The sequence below is a fragment of the Strix aluco genome, chromosome 7 (genome assembly GCF_031877795.1).
Source record: "Strix aluco isolate bStrAlu1 chromosome 7, bStrAlu1.hap1, whole genome shotgun sequence".
Lineage (NCBI taxonomy): Eukaryota > Metazoa > Chordata > Aves > Strigiformes > Strigidae > Strix > Strix aluco.
In genome coordinates, this window is record NC_133937.1 from 4,735,758 (window position 1) to 4,757,624 (window position 21,867).

General features: G+C 47.1%; 1 protein-coding gene across 2 annotated transcripts in view; it reads right to left on the reverse strand.

The window, feature by feature from the left end:
* Positions 1 to 1,959: 1,959 nt before the first annotated feature.
* LOC141925755 (hexokinase-1) overlaps positions 1,960 to 21,867 on the reverse strand; it is a 49,011-nt gene continuing 29,103 nt past the window's right edge. For both annotated transcript variants that reach the window (XM_074830261.1, XM_074830262.1), the window contains 14 exons: positions 20,237 to 20,332; positions 18,863 to 18,962; positions 18,588 to 18,771; positions 18,224 to 18,379; positions 16,178 to 16,411; positions 14,337 to 14,641; positions 13,621 to 13,769; positions 13,404 to 13,523; positions 12,737 to 12,832; positions 11,735 to 11,834; positions 9,184 to 9,367; positions 6,885 to 7,040; positions 5,909 to 6,142; positions 1,960 to 5,180 (listed from right to left, as the gene is read on the reverse strand). In XM_074830261.1, coding sequence (XP_074686362.1) covers positions 5,036 to 5,180; positions 5,909 to 6,142; positions 6,885 to 7,040; positions 9,184 to 9,367; positions 11,735 to 11,834; positions 12,737 to 12,832; positions 13,404 to 13,523; positions 13,621 to 13,769; positions 14,337 to 14,641; positions 16,178 to 16,411; positions 18,224 to 18,379; positions 18,588 to 18,771; positions 18,863 to 18,962; positions 20,237 to 20,332 — 2,259 coding nt within the window. In that variant the 3' untranslated portion in view covers positions 1,960 to 5,035. The remainder of the gene's footprint in view (positions 5,181 to 5,908; positions 6,143 to 6,884; positions 7,041 to 9,183; positions 9,368 to 11,734; positions 11,835 to 12,736; positions 12,833 to 13,403; positions 13,524 to 13,620; positions 13,770 to 14,336; positions 14,642 to 16,177; positions 16,412 to 18,223; positions 18,380 to 18,587; positions 18,772 to 18,862; positions 18,963 to 20,236; positions 20,333 to 21,867) is intronic.

The following is a 21,867-nucleotide window of genomic DNA, read 5'->3' on the forward strand; positions in this document are numbered from 1 at the left end:
GCAAATACTAATGCATCGAGACTGAAAAGCCCGCCCTGAAAATTTCCTTCATTCTGGAATTTTCATGCCTGCAATTTCACCAGCACCATCTCTCATTAGTTCAAAGCGAGGAACAGGTCCTTAAGATGTTGTCATTGCATGGATTTCTATAACCTTGTACCAAAATACAATGTCATTTTCCTATTAAACTGTGCCCAAGTGATTCTTTTAACTTCAATAGTTAATTGCGGTGCTTAATTCAGAACGCAAGGCTCTCTGAAGAGTCAGTAGCAAGGTGTGGGATGCTCACTGGCTTGGTCAGAGCTCATGGATCTAATCTGAATCCACCTCCTTTACCTCCTCTTAGTCCTAACCACAGTCTGACCCATCACTGCCTTTTCCCAGCTGGTCCCTTCATCTTCCCTTTACAGACTTACCCCATATTTACCATCACTGTTCTTCTCTTCTCAGATATGAAAATAAAGGCTGAAATACGTCATCTTCAAAGCCTGAGGTTTTGCATGGGCAGGCATGCAAAACAGGAGAAGCTGAAATATAAACATTATATAAAAGTAATACAGCATTTAATACTGGTGTAGTAAGTAGCACCTCACAATCACCTTCACCTTTCACGACAGGTTTGTATATGATATCACAGAGCCATACCTTAGCATACAAAATGCTCCTACAATGTCGACAAGATCCAGTTATTTGAAATATTCTCCTTTGCTCTGTGAAAGCAAAAGTACAAAGAATTGCCAGGCTTAGATTCTGCAGTAAATTCAGAGTGAAGATTTGTGGCTTGAACTGAAAGAGTACTCAGGGATAGGATTTTCCCAAGTCTGTTTCAATACGGGAACCAGCAGATGTATCTTCCTTCTCCACTTAATCTTCTTCACCTCCCTGGCTGCTGTGGAAAAGGATTATGTTACACAGAGACCCAACAAACTTGTCTCGCTACAGAGCACAGCACTGTATGCCCTTCTTAAAATGTTCATTATGCTAAATCATTACGGTGGGTAGTTTCTAGTCTAGATATTATCTATCTGGCCCTCTTAACTGGCCAGCCTGCTCTTCCCGAGCCTGCACTGCTGGGGTGCACGTAGGACAGAGGGAGAGCAGTAAGAAGCCTTTACGGACAGCCACCACCAAGTCTTTCTTCTGAAGGGATTCAAAACAATTTGGGAGGGATGCTGTGCAAGGCACACACCTCTGGGATCAGCCTAGAGGTTGCAAAGACTCTCGCTCCAAGGAACTGAAGGACACCTACACACGGAGTTCACTGTTTCACGTACATAAGCTGCACCTCTCCCACGCCACGCCCAGCCAATGTGATTGTAAGGCCTTTAAATCCTGCGGCTTTCTAATGCGGGTCTTTTTAGACCAAACAGGCCTATCTCGAGCAGCCCATCTTCCCCTCACACCTTAGCAGCCAGCCAGACCCATTTCAGATGCCCAAGTGTCCTGCACGTGCTGTCAGTGCCTCCCCCTGTGCAGTCCCTGACAGGCACCGACGTTTTCTGACAGTTGAAGGCATGTCTCTCTCTTACTTGAGTGCAGAAAGCAGAGGATGATTTCTTCAGGTTGCAAGCGAAACTCTCCATGCCCTGGAGGACTCACATTGCAGATCCTGAGAAGTTTCTCCGCCAGAAAAAGCAACAGTTTAGAAAGCAGAGACGCTCTGAGCCCTTGTTAGGCACTGGCAGAAAAGGCATGCCAAGGCAGACTGCATTATTTCCTGTGATATATGAGGTAACAGGAACACCATGCTCCATAGTAAATGCATGCAATTCTTCATATAAATATAGACATGATTAAATACCATGCAGCAGTAAAACACCTCCAGGTCAGCAATAAATCCCTCCTCTGCACAGTTACTCGTGCTCTGAGCAGCAACAGAGCCCCTGCAGTCAGTAAAGAAAAACATTTGAATAATCTCATTTTTATGGCAAAGGAACGAACAAAAAGCACAGACCGGGGTTCAGAAGTTCAGAAACACTTTATTTTGCCTTCTGCTATTTTCTTAAGAAAACAAAACAAAACAAAGTCTGCTTGTTTTAAAACCCATTCAAAAGGCTTCTGAGAGAACCCCCAGAGGAGTAAGGAGCGGATGACATTACAACAGTGGTATGCAAATGGTCTTTTCCCCAGGAAATATAAGATTTTTGTGTTCATATTGCAGTAATTACAGCTTAACAATTAAGAGGACTATGATTTTATTCACCAAGCCTAAAAGCTTTAAGTAAGACATCTCAGTCATTGCTTGGATAACATTGGAGACATTTCTTCAGACAGTTATAGCTTGTGATTCACTTGGAACAGTTTCCTAGGGGTAAGAAGTAGTCTGGAAATGGAAATCCCACCAGGTCTCCCTTTGGAAAAAAACTGCTGTGTCTTATCGAGTACATCACCTATGGTCCACAGTAGGAAAAGTTGCGCTGTTAGAAACACAAACTCACTCCCTATTTGTTATGAGCTGGATCCAATAAACAAAACGACCTATGCCAGCATCTCCAAAATTCACAGTCACCCTGAGACCAAGTTTAACTTCCACTTCTTGTTCATCCTCTATCCTGCACTGAGCCTAGCCCTCAAATGCTGAAGAGCTCCAACCCCAGGTCCCCAGGCACGGCTCACACCACCCCTACAGCACTGCCAATGGCAGGCATAAGATTTGCAAATCTTCAAGCAATTAAAATGCAATGTGTCCCCTGTGCCCGAAAAGTTTCTCACCTTCTTCTGTCTCCTATTTGGGGTCATAGCTGCACATCAAGGCTGTCAGAGACTATTCAAGCTGTAACGTAAAATGGGTTATTGGAGAAGCACAACTTTAGTGTATGCAAAAGGGGCTTTCATACACAACTCCAACACAGGATGTGCAAACCAGAGTTGTATGAGCACCTGACACTGCGATTCTGCAAACGTTAACCCTATGCACACAGGGAGCTTACGGACTCTGACACGCATCAGACTTCTGCGGGGACACAGCGACTGTAACGTATCCATCACTGTGTGTCTGGCAAAGCCTAATATAATCACACTGGCTTTGGTGCAGTGGGCTGAGGTTTTCCTGCACTGCAGATCCCCCTGCATGAGACAGGGCATGAGATGCACCCGGACAAGCTACATGCCCCCTAAGATTTGGGCGTTGTCAGCTCTGTGCCTCTGCTGAACTACATTAGGAAACACGAGGCATGGGGACCTGGGTGAAATCCACCCTGTTTGAATCTGACCCCGAATGCCCGGGAATAAAAACACACACACAAAACACAGGCACCACTGGGATTAGGTTGCAGCTCTCCCTACACAATAGCTCTTCCCAAAGCACTAAGCCACCAGCCAACAGCACCTCTTCCAGAAAGAACCACTAAACACCAGTTAACGCACATCAAAAAAGTTTAATATTTTCACAAGTATCACGTAACACTAGTATCGGAGCTACTAGTGTGCAAAGTAAAAAGACTCTCTACCTTTGCAAAACCAGTTAGGCATGCAATTTTTCAGGTAGACACACACTTAAAGCTGCAATGACTGTTTGTGACTCACATGTTACTTTACAACATTCACTCACAGTGCACCATAATGCATATTGAAATGTTATCGATAGGTAGGGCAATCCAAATCTTAGAGGAGTGGAATGAGGACAAAGAGGAGTAGCCTGCAAATTTCCATCTACTTTCTGCAGGAAAAGGCAGCAGGGAAAACCATGCAGACATCTCAAATTCATTTTTGGTAGAAGAGTGGGAATCAAGGACTACTGTGTGGTCTCCCTCTTTGCAGAAAGTGGCATGACTTGCAAACGTTATTCAACATTTGCCTTCGTAACTGCTTCTCAATTTAAGTAATGCAACTGGTATGCAAATATAATAATGGCATCGACTCGACAGAGGACAGGATACACCAAGTGTATATGATCTTTGTTGTTGCTTTAGTCCTTGGAATAAGCTGGGTCCGATTTTGGCTTTGTGGTCTGTTTAGTTTATGCACCCAGGTCCTCAAAGGCAAGATGAAAATCAAACCCTCGTATTCCTTTCTGATCACTAACTCTAGCTGAGTGTTTGTGTTTTGAGTGGCTGCTTAGCAGTATTAAAGATTAAAGCTTTGTGTGGAAGCAAATACCCATTTAAGGCGAGAGACGGAAGTATACACATCCGAGTGACACTGTCTAGCTGCAGATTCAGTAGAAGGGCAGCTGCAGTGCCCTGATCTAGACTAACAAGAAGAGATAGAAAATATTTTTTTATAAGAACTCTTAAACAGAAGAATACAGCACAGCCCGTGGAGGGACCATAAATCTACCGATTTCCCAGGTCTGGAGATTTGGATTACCCCAATCACCAACCACTTTGTTTTACTCTTTAGGGATTTCTTGCCAAAACGTGACAGATTTCACCCAGTAACACAACACTATTCACAGAAGCAATGGGAAATACCAGTGGAACCAGATTTGTGGGACAAGGGCGTTTACTTTTACCATGACAAAACAGGCATCAAGAAAGCAAGTCGTATTGTCAAGTCCCACTATAGAGTTACGTGCGTGCACAGTGCTGACACACCATAATGTTTTCACAATCGCTTTAGACGAAACAACAGCAGGTAGATATGCAGGAGGGAACTGTTGCTTCCCCTTCACTAAAAGCATCAACACCCAGTCTGGTGGTCAGCGTGCTGGCGGTGCGCTTAACAGGGATGCTGCAAAGAACACATTTGGTACGATGCAACGGTAGCTCTCAACGCACATCACTTGGGGGCAATTTTGTTTCAGACAACAACCGATTTTTTGACAGCTGCAGAAATTATAGACTGATTTTTCCATGACCTACAGATGGGGAAGGTACCAACAAGGTGAATAAGAAACATGCAGATTGGGGTCCAGAAACAGGAGATATTATTAACAGCACACATTCTATCTTGTATCCTATTTTTTATGTCATTAGTTGATTTTTTTTTTTCCCCGATAAAGCAGTGAGTTCTGGGTTTTTACCAGTTCTGACTATGCAGTCGCTGCTTTATGAGAAAGTGCTCACAAGACAGAATCGGGGCAAGGAGGTGGAGTTCAGTTCTGCTCGGCATCACGAAGCCTGCATCCCACCGCTGTGATGAGCGCTGCCCCTTTCCCGCTGCCGTCCTCCGACAGCAGGAAGGTCACATCGCAGTTGGGTGCCAGCTCTTTGACCGTTTGGTGCATGATCCTTGAAAAGCTGCAAAAGGAAACAAGGGCAGTGGGTGAGGGCGGTCCCGCAGCACCTGCAGAGCGTAGCACTGCCACGGGCCTTTGCGGTGCTCCCCCTTTCACTGGGGAAAGAACTAAAATGCTGGAAACTAGGGTGGGTTTGAGGACTTGGAGCAGTGGGAGTTAAAGGAAAAAAGCATTTGCATCCCACCCCTGCCTCTCTGTCCACGTGTGGTTAACCCGGATTGCTAGTACCACAGCAAAGGGGAGAGGAGAGATGACACAGTTGTTTCTTCCCCACCCATCTCCCTCCAGGCACACCAGAGATGGGCACTAGTCCTCTCCTCCTGGCGTCAGTTCTTTTAGATTCCTGCCCTCTCCTGCCATTGCTTCGCAGCCGCCCATCTCCTGCGCACACTGAACAGAAACATCCTCCAAAGAGGCACCAGGCACTTCAGCACTGCTCTGTCATCGCCTCTGCATAGCCAAGAGATCCCTCCCTTGCTGTGCGGCTTCCAACTTGTTCTGCAAGCTGCGTCCCCCTCAGTTTGTCACCACCCCAAGAATCCTTCACAAGTCCTTCGTGATCCTCTCATTGCCCTTTAGAAAGCCCTCACCACCCCTGATTAAGACTTCTTTTCCCTGGCTCGTATCCTAGCAAGTAAGAGACACCAGTTTGGTGAGTCAAGAGAAAGGACGTACAAGCAACACGCTACAGATTGCAGGCAAACAAATGCTGAAAAGGTGAATACTCACTGTGGATGTAGTTTGTACAGAGTCCCATCCACACCAACCGTTATCTCCAGGTGCTCTAATCCTCTGTTCTCCCTAATTTTATCTACAACCGCAGCCATTCCAGCGCCGCACAACTGAGCTGCTCGCCTCGACACCGCTCCGCACACCGTCTTGACAATGATACTGTCATCGCAGGTGCTGTTGAGCCCCAGCTGCTGGAGGATGGCTCGCACCTGCAGCAAGGCTAACCTGTCACTGCACAAGCAGAAGAGCACAGTGTTAAGTTAAAGGTTTCCCTCAGTCAAGCCACTGCCACAAACCCCACTGCGTTGATGGCTGCCTCCATGCACCCACACCAGGCAGCAGCCTTTCCTGCCAGCGGAAGAGACCTCGGGGAATGCAAATTCCTTCACCCCAGCACCATGCTGCAGTGCAGGAGAGGGGCACAGGCAGCAAGGGAGGCTCCAAGTCCAGCTCTGCGTTGCCTCCCCTTCTCTTTTCTTACCAAAGGGCATTTCAGGAAAGTATTTTTAATGACCAACTTGGGTTTTTTCCCACCATAAAGACTCAACAAGCTTTGAGATTTGATTCTGTGATCAATTCTGAGATTACTTTAAAATACAGAGTCTGAGCAATAAAGACACAAAAATATCCAGTAAAGAAGTGCTTATTCAGCTAATCTCCATTCAGTTCAACAATTATAGCTAGACACACACAAGGGGCACAGGAAAACGGCTTGATTTCCAAGCAAGCAAATAAAATGATACAGGAAGGGAATCCTTGACAGCCCTTCCCATGATTTAGCAGTAAGCATTGCTAGAATTTCAGATGACGTTGTAAAGAGTCCTTCTGCACATGCGCAGGCTCTTACTGAAACCAAAATTATCTCTGGAGAACCAAGCAATGCTCTCCAGCTGTCCCTTCCTTCCAGCAGTGTCACCAGATGAGCGTTACCACACTATTTCACCCTAAACAGCCTCCCATGCAGTGCTCTTACCTCTCAATCTGAGAAAGGAACTTGGTTTCAAAGATATGTCTGGTCTTCAGCGTCTCTGAAATCTGACCTCTGAACAGGAAGCCCCGTTTGGTGAAGTCGATCAAAATATTACGGACTATTTCCCCCAGGTACATCCCACTGATCATTTTCTCGTACCTGCAATGAAAGACAGCGTCAGAGCTCAGAGGGATGCTGCTCACGTTTGCAAAGGCAGCATCGCAGCTGCGTTACCAGCCAAGCGTCCTGCTGCACACATCGGGGACGTGAAATATGCAACCTGATTTACACAGAATGGCCATTTTCTAGAAAAATTGGGCAAGAAAAAGCATGAAGGCTCAGCGGGAAGCCTTGTGAGCCCATCTACAAACACTTCACCTGTTCCTCACTACCGTGTTCCCCCAGCCAGGCTGTTGTTAATGATGGCTGGTATTTCTCCCAGATGGAAGAAATTAAAACCTGTCACCAGAGAGCAGAACGGTGCCAAGATGAAAGATAAATTTGCCATGCATCCTCCCATGACAGCCCTGAGTGGACACCAGGGAAAACTTGTCTCCACTACACAATATTTGGGAGCCCTCTTGAAGCACAGCTGAGATCTTCAACAGAAAAATCTCAGTGGCTCCATGCAGCAAAATTACAGGAAAACCACAAGGTACAGCCACTGCGAGTGCAGCATTTTTAAGGGAGTCCTGTACTGCAAAACCCTGTGAAAGATAAAAGATGTGAAAAGGTACGTCTGGCATGTTTGCAGGATCACTGATCTGTAAACTAGCAAGCTGGGGGTGGGGGGGGCGGGTGGGGGAAGTATGCAGTCCAGGGCTGGTTTATGCTTTTCAGTTAATTCCAGCACCTGGCTTCCAGTAGGGAACCAGTAGTCCAAAAACCACAGGGAGGAACCAAGCTGTCTTGAACCCCTTTATCCCCCCACTTTGCACATAGGACCCAAGTTTCCCACTTGCAAGCTCGCCCCCAGGCTAGAGACAGGGACTATCTTCCACCAGCAGACCTCTTCCCCGCACACGACAAGGAGCGGTCCACGAGCGATGCTCAGCACCACCACAGGGCAGTCCGGCCCTATGCCGAGGAGGGCAGGAGTCCGCTTTGCACTTCTTCCCCTCCAGCATAATTCTGGTTTGAATGGAGCATTTTGGGGTCCATGAGCTGTGCCCTTACCAGTGAGAACTGAACACGTTTCCATTTCTTCAAAAGTGCATTCAGTGATGCATCCTTTATTTCACCTCCTGAAGCTCTAAAGCAGGGTTTCTGCCCTGGATTGAGCAGAGCCCAGCGCACCATCTCGCTGGAAGCAGGCCACGCAGTCCATTTAATACTGTGAGCTCTCTCAGGCTTGTACCCAGCAAGTGTCCTCCCTCTTGAGTGCCTAACTCTCTCTGGAATAAATTATTCCCCCTGGCAGTCTCCGCTACTGCCTTTGGCTACTTACTGCATGCCAACTCTGCTGCTGCATCAGGCTCGCTCAGCGTCTGCCTCGCTGGGTCTGTTTCAGCCCTAACTTCTAAAGAGCCTCTCAGGGGACCTGCCAACTTGTCTGCATCCCCCAGGTTTTCAGGCGGATTTACTCTAGTCACAAAATCTTTTTAAAAGCTCCTGGCATCAAAGCACTGCTGCAGAGAAATTATGAAAAACTGTAGTCTGGGCATGCAGCAATCTCAGCCCAGTTTTATCAGCGCTGGGTACACCTCCTTGTCAGCCCTTTCTTGAATGGGACAGGGAAGCACTTGCCCAAACAAGAGCTGGACTGCCAAAAGGGGACCAACTGCCAGGGCCGAGAAAGGCAGGTCCTCTAATGTGACATATTTAATCCAGAAAATTGCCTGAAATAAGACCTGGCTGCAACTGCTAGAAAGTTCCTGACTGCTTTACAGTGAGCAGCTCCAAGCTCCAACCATGCCGGCTGGTCTAGGCTGAGGATTTCTAGCAGCAGAGCCCTCTACAAAGAGAGTTCAGCTAAAAGAGATTAAACTGAGACCAAGAGCAAAAGAATGTCAAGCCATCTTAACCCCTCAGTACAACGCAGGATGAGAAAGGGTCTCTTAGTAATTTCAAGACTCTTGAAGTTCTCACCAAAAACCCTGTTGCAGTCCCATGGCAGCAAACACGTGGCAAAAAAGCAGCGACCAGAAAAAGCACAGAAGAGTGAGATCCCACAGGATAGCAGGGCTGCACTCATTTTCCACTCTTAACCTCTCCCTTCTCCAACTGGGAGAAATCCAATTCTCTCTTAAAAGCATTTAAGGCAGCCTGGCTTATACTTAGCACACCACTTATCCCGCAGTACCTTTGCTTTCCAGCATTTAGTGAATAGTCATCAACAGCTTTGTCATATATTGTCCTGATATCATCCAGGCATCCATTATCTCCGAATGCTCCCCACTCCGTGTTCACGCACATCCGTCCTTGCTCACCATCCACCATCTCTATGTTTCTCATCTCTTCCATGTAACAGGCATTGCTACCAGTTCCTGAAAGAAGAAAATACCGAAATTACTCTTTGTCTGGAACAAAACAACACTAGAACAAGCACGACATCCCTGAAAAAACCTTCGTGGGGGATCCTGAATGGACTTTTTCCAAACGATGAAGTCAAATCATCATTTGAAACGTTGCAAAAAACCCCCACTCTTCAATAATGCTAAACTGAAGGAGAACATTAGTGCCGTGGTGCACTGCTCAGGGTGAGAAGAGGCTCACGCAGGCCAGCTGGGCTGAGGGTCCCATGCTACAGGGAGGAGCAGCGGTGCAGCACTTTTGGCACACCAACCCTCATGTGCTTCTGAACCCAGAACCACAGCAAGCAACCAGCTGCATTCTGAAGTTAGGCACCACCTTCCACAAAGCCCATGGACCCACCAAATTCAGGGGAAGATCTGCCAAACTGAAAACCTCAGCAAGTTCTGAGGCACCAAGCGAAGAAAACCCATGGGGTTTTACCAGCTAATTGCAGGGTATTTTTTAGCTCCTGCTTGGTTTTTTTCTGATTCATATTGCTTAAGTAATTTCTCCAGCAGGAAGGTTACTTCCATGTTGAAACGATGCCACATCTGATTCTGCTTAAAGGGGATCCTAAGGAGTGTGGCAATTACAAAGTGCTCCATGGCCTTAGGGAGCAAAGCTTTATTAGCAAAGAGAGGCAGCTTTTGCTGCTACCTGGGGCAAAAGTTTTCCTGAAGTTGCTTACCAAACTCTCATTTAACCCTGCATCACAGATTCTACAGCAATTATATCAGCAAGTCTGCTTTTCTCTGCAATTTTTTTAGGGTACTGTATCAATAAAGTCTGAGCAAAAATAGATCCTCCCACAGTAATGCCCTGATGCAGGAGAGCTGAGCCACAGCATAGGGTTGGGGGGGGAAAGTCTGGGCTTGCAGACCGAGACCCCAGTTTGCAGGACCAAACCAGACCATCAGCACTGGCCAACCTCCCAACGCCAAGTCTCATCATCCAGAACGAGCGACATAATGGCTGCCTGAATATGTGGACACCTATTAAATACAGGCTGTTTGACAGGCTTTTAGATGACCTCCTGTTGCCAGCAGATGAAAAGCAGAGACTGGGTCTCATCAGTGGCAGTTTCCAAAGTATTCAGCAGTGGAGACTCAGAGCATCGGCTTTCCTAGGCAGGAGAAGTGGCACTGGGCAGAGACAGGGCACGAGCATGACGTGAACTCACCCTTGCAAGAGTATTTTTCCCTGTCAAGCAACAGCGGGAAAGTTCACCCACCTCCCTGCACTGGGGAGAGCAGGGCGGCTGCTGGCTCACGCAGACACCTCAGCGAGTGCTGTCAGTCTGGCCAAGGCCATACAGGCAGTGCAGAGGGAGCTGTCAGAGCCCTGGGGCTTTCGCTCTCATTATCCCAGATGTACCCAGGCCACCTCTGACGCCCTGCTCTGCACACAGACGCGCTGGCTGGACAGCGTATCTGGCAGGGCTGCAGCAGACAGTCCTCAGAAGATGCTCTCAGCACCCCAAGGACACGCTGTCCTCCCTGCAGGGAACTCTGTCCCTGAAAGCACGCCAACGACGGAGCTGCACAGATACAGCTTCCTACCCACACTGCACTGTGCTGACTCATCCTGGACATTTTCCAACTGTCTGGAGGAGAAATCGGTGGTGTTTTATTTTCCTACAAGCCCCCTCACAACTGAAAGCGCTCTTAAAGCTTGCAGGTGCCTCGTCCCCCTCTCTCTCACTGAAAACTCATTTCTCTGGACAGCTTTGGGAATTCACACCACCCCGTGCCTCAGGCACGCCAAGCGTGGCACCTGCAAAGGCATCGGCAGTCGCCTGTGGAATGATTTCAGCTGTCTCCCTGCTGGGAAGGGAGCTGTCAGTCGCTGTGCTTTGTCTATCAGAGCTTTCCATCACATGCCATTCGGGAATTGTGGCTGTGCTTTACAAGTCTATTCTGAGAGACCACATGCTCGAGGGAAGCTGCGGGCTACCTGAACACCCCGGCAGGGAAACTCTTACGGGCTAAACGAAGAGATACTCCAGGAGCTGGTGAGGCTACCTGAGCCCACGTTTGCTCACTGCACAAGCAGCACAGTGCCCTTCCCAGACAAAACAGGCAGGATTTGTTCAGCATTACAGCCTGTGTGTATCTCAACTGATTGCGGGCAGAGCTAAGCTGGCTGTTGAATTTTGCTCTTAACTCCTTCACGCAGCTTGCTTCTGAATGGATAGCTGTTAATCTCAAAATCTTCCACTCCTGAACACCCTAGCTGTATTTTCAGTTAACCACAGGGATGTCTCCACGAGAATACAGACAGTTGTGTTGACATGCTGTTTAATAAAAAAGTGCCAAATAAAAAGCAGCTCTACCACATACCCACAATGAGTCCGATTTCACAGTTTGGGTCTTCATAAGCACAAGTCATCATCGTGCCCACCGTATCATTCACCACAGCCACCACATCCAAGTCAAACTCCTTTGGCAGAGAGAAATGCAACAGTGAGAACTCTGGGTTTGGGGCAACCCCTCACAGCAAAGGGGACATGGAAAGAGCACACCAAAGGGGATGCTGTCACAACACACTGGAAACAAACAACTGAAAGTACCGGCCTGATTTTACACGTGCAAAAATAGGAACTTAATCTACCATCAGGTACCTAAGGCTCCTCACATGCTCTACTTATGATAGACTATGTTTTCAGAAGAAAGGATATTTCTGACTGTTCTCTTTGGCTTAGGTATATTTAAGTACAGATCTTGTATACAGGCACATGGTAGAGGGCTATGGCCATTCGGTACTGCAGCAGTGCGGTAGCAAATCCAGCAGCAAAGGTTTTTAAGACCTCCTTTTCACTTGCTGATAAAAACTCTGCAGAATGAATGCTCTCCACAGGCTATTTTTCTTCCCTTCCTAGAAAGTTTCTGCTAAGCTGCTTGGGGCTTTTTCAAGATCAAGGGTTGGGAGGGGAGAAAACTGTCATTTAGGGTGCACTGAGGTTCATTCCTACAATCACTATATTGAAAACTCCTGCTTTCTCCATGCTCTGATGCAGTGAAAATTGCCACAGGGTTTGAAAGAAGCTTTGAAAGTTCTGCCAAATTTAGAAAGTGAGAAGCCTCTGGGGAAAAAAACAAGCAATGAAACAAAATCCCCAGTGTAGCTCATTTGGAGTAGCAATTTCAGTTTGGTGGCTGAACTCTTCCATTTCCACCGCGCACCCTCCAAACACCTTCTGTGCAGGACGGCAGGCACAGCCCATGTCTCAAGGCACACAAACCCTGCAAGAGGGAGCCAGCCTGACCCACGAGGTTTGTCAAGTCTGGAGGGGAGGGAGAAGTAGGAGGAGAAAAAGAAAACAAAACCAAAAGAAAAATCACCTCTCTTCTTTTAATTCCTTCTCTAAGCAAATACACCACATCTTCTCCCTCGCAGTCTGTAGCTTTGAAGCCTTTTGTCCAGTTGAGAAGGATACCCTAAAAAGAAAGAAAATAGGTTATCAAGTTTCCCAGTGCACTACAGATTGTCTCAAAAATCTTACAATTCTCTAAGGGACAATCACGGAGCATTTTTATCTGATAACTTCCCTGCATTTGCCCACCTCCCCAGCCTTTAAAAGCACAAAATCACAACGCTTCACACAGGCAACCACAGGTTATCTATCCCACACCGCAGCATCCAACCCCACGGTCCCAGCAAATGGCCATGAATATTTATGCCAGTCAGTACACAGTCTCATAGGGGCCCCTCAGCTCAAGGAGGAGGTTTTCCAATATTCACCAACACGGGTGCTATGTTTTGCTGAACGACCTGTCTTCTCTCTCAGTCACTCTCTGAAGTCTCCCTGGCTTGACCATGCCTCTACCATCAGCAAGATGACAGCATTTTAGAGCTGGACTTTTAAATGCTGCTCCTAACATCACTGCCTAGTTCCTACTTCCTTATATATTAATATTCATCTTATTTTCGCTAAGACTCAAATGTTATTCTGTACACTGGGCATTTAATAAGCACAAAAGCAGATTCAAAAGATACTAAGGAACTTACAGCATCCAGACTGGTCTGCTTGCAAGGGAAGGAAAACGTGAAGCCAAGAGGAAGACGTGCTCCTTTTATCCCCATATAATCCAGGAAGTCAGAAATGCAGGTAACAATGTGATCAAACAGCTTGAAAGAGAAAAGTCACACAGTTTAAGTAGTACATGTTACAGGCTCTTAACAAAGTATTTAAAAAGCAGCAGTGCTGCAAGAGAAACACAAATACCTCTTCTCCTGTTCCCTGCATCACCTCTATAGGAATGGCATAGATCTTGTTGTGCATCTCAACTGTTCTCCTTTTACCGCTGCGGATTTTCACCAGCAAAACTCTAAAGTTTGTCCCTCCAAGGTCAAGTGCCAGAAAATCTCCATTCTCTGTAAAAGAATACGTGTGTATTATTTAAGGAACCGTAAGCAAAATCTAAAAAAGTGCTTTCCCCAGGGAGCACTTCGATATAAAACCTCTTAGAAACTCAGTTGGGAAGATCTTCATCAAAGGAGGATTTTAAATGCTGCTCTGATCATTCCAGCCCTTTTTTTATAGTTTTTGGTTTTGTTTTGTTTTAAACCAACACAAGAAAGAGGATCCACACAACTGTTCCCCGAGAGAAAGCAGAAATTTGGCCAGCCACCCTGAAATGTAAAAAAACGCCCAGGTTGTGCGAGCAGGGTTCTGATGGGTTTGGGTTATGAGTTCAGCTGTGGTTTTCTCCTGCCAGGCTGTGGCTTGCTTGCACCCTAGGGCAAGGACATAGGGCCAGGCTGCCAGCAACCAGCACAAGGGCAGCGCAGGCTGAGATTTCCTCCTTCGCACAACTCAGGAGGCTTATCTTTCACTGCACCAGGTCTGTTCACCCTCCACCAAACCCCATCGCTGGGAGCCCCTTTTGAGCATCCCGCAGCCGAGCAGGTGCCCTCACTCCAGTGAAGGCATGCCTCTACCTGTTCCATCCGGCGTGCTGCGGACAAAGGTAGGCAGCATTTTCACTTTGGCAGTTTCATGAGTCTTCTTCTTCAGCCCCGCTTCCATCTCCGCCCTCATCCTCTTCTTCACCTGCAGCAGCTGCTCGTGGGTGAGCTTGAACTCAGCCAGCGTCTCGTCGATGAGTCGGTGCTGTTCTGACAGCCGGTATGCCACCGCCGTCACCATCGCTGCTCCCTTCCCACTGCCGCTCTCCGACAGCAGGAACCGCACTTCTGAGTCGGGCACCAAGCGCCGGGTGGTTTTGTGCAAACGCCGGGCGTACCTGCAGGGAGAGGAGGCTGCAAGCCCACCATCTGCATCACCTCCCCCACGGCCCCCAAAAATCTAGGCTGCCCACACGGACCAACCGCAGGGAAAGTGAGTAGTCTCATCATGCCCAAACCAGCCACAGCCTTCCAAGTAGAAAAAATGCAGTTCTTCCCTATGGCCTCTTTCCTCCTGAATTTCTAAGAAAAGCTAGCAAAAAGCAGCAGGGAGCATCAGAGTCTCATCCCCTCAACCTGACCCTAGATGGGAGAAACCCTCTGGCTCCAATGCTGCTCTGATCCCCTCTCCTGGGGTCATCAAGCTGTCCTGAACTCACTGGTTTAGATGGTGTGCGGAAACAGTTCAGAAACAAAAAATTATCTTAACACACCCTAGACCTGCTCATCTGGAAAACCTAGCCAAAATAGCATTCTTGAAAATTTTTTTGTTTGCCAAAATTTTCTGGTTTTCTTTAACTAAGGAACTTTTTTTTTTTCCAACAAAATAATGAGAAACTGAAATGAAACATTAAACACATTTCTCCTCTCAAAAGTTTCCTCATAAATGACACTCAGGCCTCCCAGCCAGCTCCAGAGCCAAGGTCTGTCCTGTATGCTTGTGCTTCTGCTCCCCTTCAGTACCCACAGCTAAATCCTACGGCCCAGACTGGAAACGGACTTGTTATCACCAGTTATTATTTACTAAACAAAAGCCTTTTACCATGCCTGCATAAACCACACCTGCACACTGCTTATTTCTTCCGTTTCTTTATCCTGAACTTGGAAACCCTTACGCAGGTGCTGCTCTCCCAGCACACACAGGCCAGCAGCCACCCGCAGACATCCACAGCATTAGGGCTTGGGCAGCGCGGTTGTTTCTGACACTAAGATTCACACCAAACCCTGTTATCAGGACCAGGTACGCCCACAGCAGGAGCTCAACTTCCCCTCTGATTTCTACATCAATCTAAACAGCTGTTTGATTAAATATGTAACTTTCAAGATGGGGAAAACCAAGATAAAGCCAGTTTTTAAAAGGCCGTGGAAACATAAGCACCAATTTTTTCCCCTGGTTTCCAGCTGTATCTTCAGAAAAGACTGAAAAAAACAGGGTTCAGCGCAGTCATTTTCAAAAAAACTGAGTTTGAATTGAAAACGAAGATCAAGGTGCATTAATGCAGGTCTCCTCAAAGCCCAATCCACAGACACAAAGTAATATTTTGTAGAAAGCAACTCTCCTTCCAAGAGGTCTACTGAGATCCCTTAAGGTATGTACTCAAACCACCATAGTCTTCGCTCATATCGCAGTATCCAATTACTCAGGGTTTTGTTTATTTTCTTTGTGGTTTTGTTGTTTTTCTAAAATCTCACCTTACTTCTTCACTTAAAGACATTTCCCTTTCACTAAGCCCCCCATCTCAGACCAAACCCCCACACCCACGTTTCGGGTTCCTCATCTCCCACAGCCCCAGCCCGCACGCCTGGGTGACATCTGGGGGTTACATGCTCGACCCTTTGAGTTGAGTGTTAAGGGCAGGAGCGGAGGGACTCACTGCGGATGCATCTTGTAGAGGGAGCCATCGACCCCCACGGTGGTCCGGAGGCGGCCGACCCCTTTGTTATCCCGCAGCTGGTTGAGGATGGCACCCAGTGTAGAGGCTACCAGGTTGGCCGAGCGGAAGGACACGATGGTGCAGACGTGCTGGACGGCGATGCAGTCCTCGTGGGATGGCTCCACCCCCAGGCGGGTTAAAATTTCTTTGGCTTTGTTCAAACCTTCTTTGCTCCTACAAAGAGAGAGCAGTAAAGGGGGCTTCTTAGTGGGGGAGCTATAAAACGCAGGACTGAGGCACAGCCAACCATGGGTGTCCCTGCCTGGGGTTTGAGAAAGGGGTTAGAAAGAAGATTTCTTAGAGAACTGGACTGGGAAGCTCCATGAAGCTTGAAATAAAATGCTCTAAATATGCATTCATTCACAGATAGAAACAGCTTTCCATTAAAGCCTGGTGCAAATATGCCACCTACAAACCATGCAATTCCAGGTACTACAGCAGCCACCCTACGGGCTGGGTTACTCCCATACGTACCCAAGAGCCTGCCCTCTGTCAAGTTCGTTTCCTACAAGGCAAGAGGTACACTGTGTCACTGGAAACTTGTCCCACAATAATTGTGTGCAAGTCTCTCCTTCAGTGCACCCCCAAGAAAATTAGCAACTTCCAAGCACTTTTACAGACCTGGAAGAATTAAACGCTTTTTCGCCAAACTGATGCTTTAAACTTCAAACAGCTTCTCTCTGGAGCAGGAAACACCAGCCCCACAATTCAGCACAGGCCTGAGCATACACCTAATCCCACGCTCACTCGCTCATATATCTCAATAAATTAAGCCCAGTGTGAAAAACAAAACCCTGAGTGAAGGTTGCCTAAGTGATTTCATCCTAATGGGTTTCTTTTCAGGCTTTGACAACCTCACTGAATTTCTGTCTCTTGCACCGCATTTTCCCTCATTAGCACCCAGCCTGAGAGCAAAGTTTCTGGCAAAACTTATCCACGTCCAACTCAGTCATTTCCCAGACAAAAAACCCAAGAAGTTTATCTTGTCACTACTAACTGCACTCTATACATCTTTTTAAGGACCCTTGCATCTTGCTAGCGTCAGCTAGAAATTTGAAGCTCCACAGGGACGTACCCCCCACTTATAACCAAAGCACTCTTCAGGAAGTGAGGTGGGATTTCAGGGCAAATTTTGCTCTTAATAACTGAATTTCTCAATAACTATTTTTCTCATTGTTGTTCAACATCACACTGGCCCATTACACAGACCTCTGTGGTTAAGGCGAACGAACACACACATTTAATGGAAAGCTGTTCAGATAAAATAGTCTGCAGGGACAGGAGTAGAACGGCGCAGGGGGCAACAGGCACTGTAGAAGTTACTGGCTGTGCCTTTGGTGTTGCACTCACAATCCACAGTACCTCTACACATGTGCACCAAAATCAGCAGCATTTTGAAAAGAAAAACCAGCCCAATGACTACGGTACAAACTATCCCAGTGATGTGAATTTTAAAAACGCAGGGGGGAGAGCCAGTAAGTACTGACCAAAGGGGTGATGACACCATAAGAAACCAACTGGCGCATAGCTCAGAGGTCACCACGTAGCACCCGGCACTGCCTACGAGACTGAATGCTCTGCCTTGTCACGCTTGTTTTCTTTCTGCCCAGCAATCCCGTGGATACAGCAAGGAGCAACACAAGTATTTGCTAGGAGGCACTAAGCCAATTCACTCCCATGTTTAGCTGCAGGGTAGCAACTTCTGAGTTTTTGCGAGCAGAGTGAGAGGTACCACAGCGCACACCCTGTAGCTGCACGGACTGAGAGGCTTTCATAGTTCTTCCCAACACAGAAAAAGGGAGAAATCCTGGGGAGGAGGGCACAGACTGTTTGCTGGGGGTCCCCACATGCCAGCTCTGCAGCTGCGCTGGAGGATGGCAGCCACCCCCAATGCAGCACATCTCCCCACAAAGCAAAAAGAGATGCTGGAATATTAGCATTCAGAGTCACTGTGAAACCCAGGGAGTAAAAGGTGTAGCCACTCACTTTTCTATGGCAGAAACGTGCTTTGTCTCAAACTTCCCTTTGGTGAGAAGCTCGGGGGTGATTCTCCCCTCAAAGAGCAGACCCTCCTTGGCCATCTTCACCAGGATGAGCCTTACCAGCTCCCCCATGTACAGCCCGCTGACCATCTTCTCAAACCTGCAGGAGAGGACAGCAGCAGTCACCCACCCATCCACGGGCAACACCAGGAGGCAGAGCCCAGCTGTGCCACCGCACCACCCAGCCCAGCCTGCTGTTTGCCTCGCCACAGGCAAAGTGGAGCTCTCTCAAACCGCTGAATTCATAACACAAGAGCATGGAGCAGAAAACAGAAAAAGCAAAGCTCACAAATAACCGCCTCACTCACAGCTGCTTGCCAGGATTAAGGGATCCACGGTCAATCTCTCGATCAAACTCAGTCCTGATGTCTTCTAGCGAGCCATCATCTCCAAAGGCCCCCCACTCCGTGTTAATGCACATCCTGCCCTCGTCCCCTTCCACCAGGTCGATGTGCCGCATCTCCTCCATGTAACAGGCGTTGGTGCCAGTGCCTTTAGGGAAAGGACATCAGAAGGTGCTAACCAAACAGGGCAGGCAAAGGGAGAAAAGCCACGTGAATGCTGCAGCAGCAATGTGCGTTACCAATGATCAAGCCAACTTCGCAACGCTGGTCATCAAAACCACAGGTCATCATAGTCCCAACGGTGTCATTCACAACAGCCATGATATCTGCATCGTAGTCCTGATGGAGGAACAAAATGTTACTTGGACAGTATGGCTTCTCTGGAAAACGTTGCTTCTGTTTACCACCAGTTTGCTTATACTGGCTAATTTCACAAGGAACAGGAGATAAATGATTTGTCTGAACACCACAGTTCATCTTTTTAAATATCACCTGTTCCATCTGCCAGTTCCCTATCCCACGTACCCAAGAAGACAATGAGAGCAGTCTAATGCACCAGGCAAATAATAAACCAGCAGTAGCGTCACTCTAGAGAGCAAAGACCCACTCTCACATAAGCACCCTTAGGCAAGGGCTATATGCAAGGGAGGGAGGAACTCTGCGGTTAAACATCATGGACTAATTTGATGCAGTTGCTTGACAATCTGGAAAATATTCCCAAGTTACGTATTTCTCACAGAATTCACTTTAAAAAAATCTAGGAGTTTTATTTCAAGTGAAGATTTTAATACAAAAATGTACGCAAATAATGCAACTAAATAAGCTATCCAGATGACACGCGCTTATTCCTTTCCAGCTTCTTCAGTGTGTTATCCTACCTGATACCAAGTCTGATGGTAGTAACTGACTATAGTAATATTGTTTGGTGACAGTGAAACTCAGGTTTGCTTAAGAGTCCACAACTGTCCAAATAGAGCAAATACTGCCCAGTTTCTGATTAATTTGGATGCTGAGTAATCAATGTATCACCTTGGCTGCAAGCATTATGCAAACCCAAATTCACCCCATCTCACACTGAGTGCCTTTTTTATTTGTTTATATCAGCAACCTGGTCACCTTCACCCTCTATAACATCAGCGGTGAGAAACTGCAAGGAGCAACACAGCTCACTGAACCTGAAATGCCCCTTCTCTTCTACTCTGCTCCTCTCCCACTCCCAAGCACGGCAGTTGCACAACTCAGCTGAGCCCAGACCACGAGACGCAGCGTCTCAGGAATGGGACATGTCAGTACTGCTGAAAAGCTGCGGCACTGACACACAGCACTCTCTCAGTTTTTGGAGAACGGTAAAATTGCTGAAGGTTGCCAGCGACAAACCACAACACAGTAACTCGGTTTTGTGCTATGAGGAAAATCACAGCTTCCACATAGCAACTCTGATGTCGCTCCGTTTTCCAGCAAATGGTAAACCCAGACATCTTTGTGCAAGAAAGCAGAGCTGCACCATCACTAAGATCACACGCTCAAGTCAGTGACTTGAAGGGTGGACCCTGACAAAGAAATACCAGTTTGCTGTGATACAGAGTTAAAAAAAAGAATGAAGTACAATTTACCCCACGTTTCTTGATGGCCTTGTTAAGCAGCCTCACAACATCTGCTCCCTCCACTCCACTTGCTTTGAAGCGCTTCGTCCAGGTTATCAGAATACCCTGATAAAACAAGAGAGCAATATTCAACAGGATGCCACCAGAAGACACAAATTTATTTTTTTTTTTCCTTAAAAACAAGATTTTATGCTTCAAATGCATCTTCAGGTCTCTCTTCTTATATGACCTAATAACCCAACCTGAGACAATTAGTGGTTTTGATTCTCATTACACTAAGCTGAAAGACGGAAAATTGTTTTACCCTCACTTGCTAGAAAATGGTTTCTTTGCATTTTGTATTTTCAGCCCACTCTTCTCCCTGTTACTCCTCGACAGTTTTTCTTGGAAAACCATTTAATCCTTTTGGGCCATGGAAATCGACTGCTTTCAGAAAAAGCTGACTGTGCGAGACTGACTAAAGAGAAGGGATATGATGTTTGTACATCCAGGACTTGGCTGCAGCAGGGATCAGACTGATGCACATTTGCTGCCTGAAGTCCCAGCTGTCCGGCCTTGTTTCACTCTGGGATCACGTTTACGGGTTGAGACAACTGGAAATACTGGGAATGTAGCAATGTACATCCCCGACTTAGAGCACAGATCAAAAAGAAATGCTGGTATGGAATTCCTTGTCTGCAAACTGTCACAAAGAGACTGCAAATCCCCCAAGGTAATGACTACATCTGATTTTTTTCTATTTAGATAATGCCTAGCTGATTCAAAGCGTTCAATATATAAGTAAATAATAATAAAAGAAAGAAAAGCACATTGACAGCAGTCAACAGAAAGACAACTCAAATCAGCTCAGCTTTTCATACCCCCCACTATATTCACATCTATCACAACAGAAGTCCAGGAAGCTAAAAACCAGAGAAGCTGAAGCCTATAGGCAGAAGCAGTCATTGCTCAGGTGTATGTTTGCCTACATCCCAGCTTAAAAGTCAACCATGTGTCTTGTGCACGTTTGCCCTCCCAGCTGGGATAGCTGCACGGGACAGAAGGGTCAGGGCAGCTCTTTCCAGACCAGGAGGTATTCTCCTACCACCAAACCACAAATTCAGTTTGCATAAGTTTTGCCATTGTGCTGCCCTCGTTTGCATCATTTAGAAACCAAGCAAAGCCCTGTGCCGCTGCTCAGGGAAACCATGGGCAAAGCCCACTCTGCAGGCACAGCTGTAATGGGCAAAAGGGCCCCTTGTTCCACCTAACTTTTGTCATTCGGGAAACTGGTCAAACCACACTGGCAAAGAGCAGCTCCTCTCAGCGTGACCAGCTGCTGTGCTGGAAGGATTTTTTGCTTCTCCAGCAAGCCCTTGGCAGCAGGGAGGAGCCCTTGGAGTGCAGCAGGGTTGAGCAGGACCCAACCATTCGGTGTCACCTTGTCACCCTTGGAGAAACCAGGGACCACCCTGCCTCCTTCTGCTCACCAAGCACAAGAAAATGCAGCACCCAGGCAAGCAGAGCCTCACAGAAGCAGCAATCCAGGACCTAATCTGGCCCACAGAATACAGAAAAACATATTTTTCAAATGGCAAAAATATCACAAAATCTCTCAGTTTTTTTGATTTTGTGATTTATTTTTTTTTTAATGAAGAGAC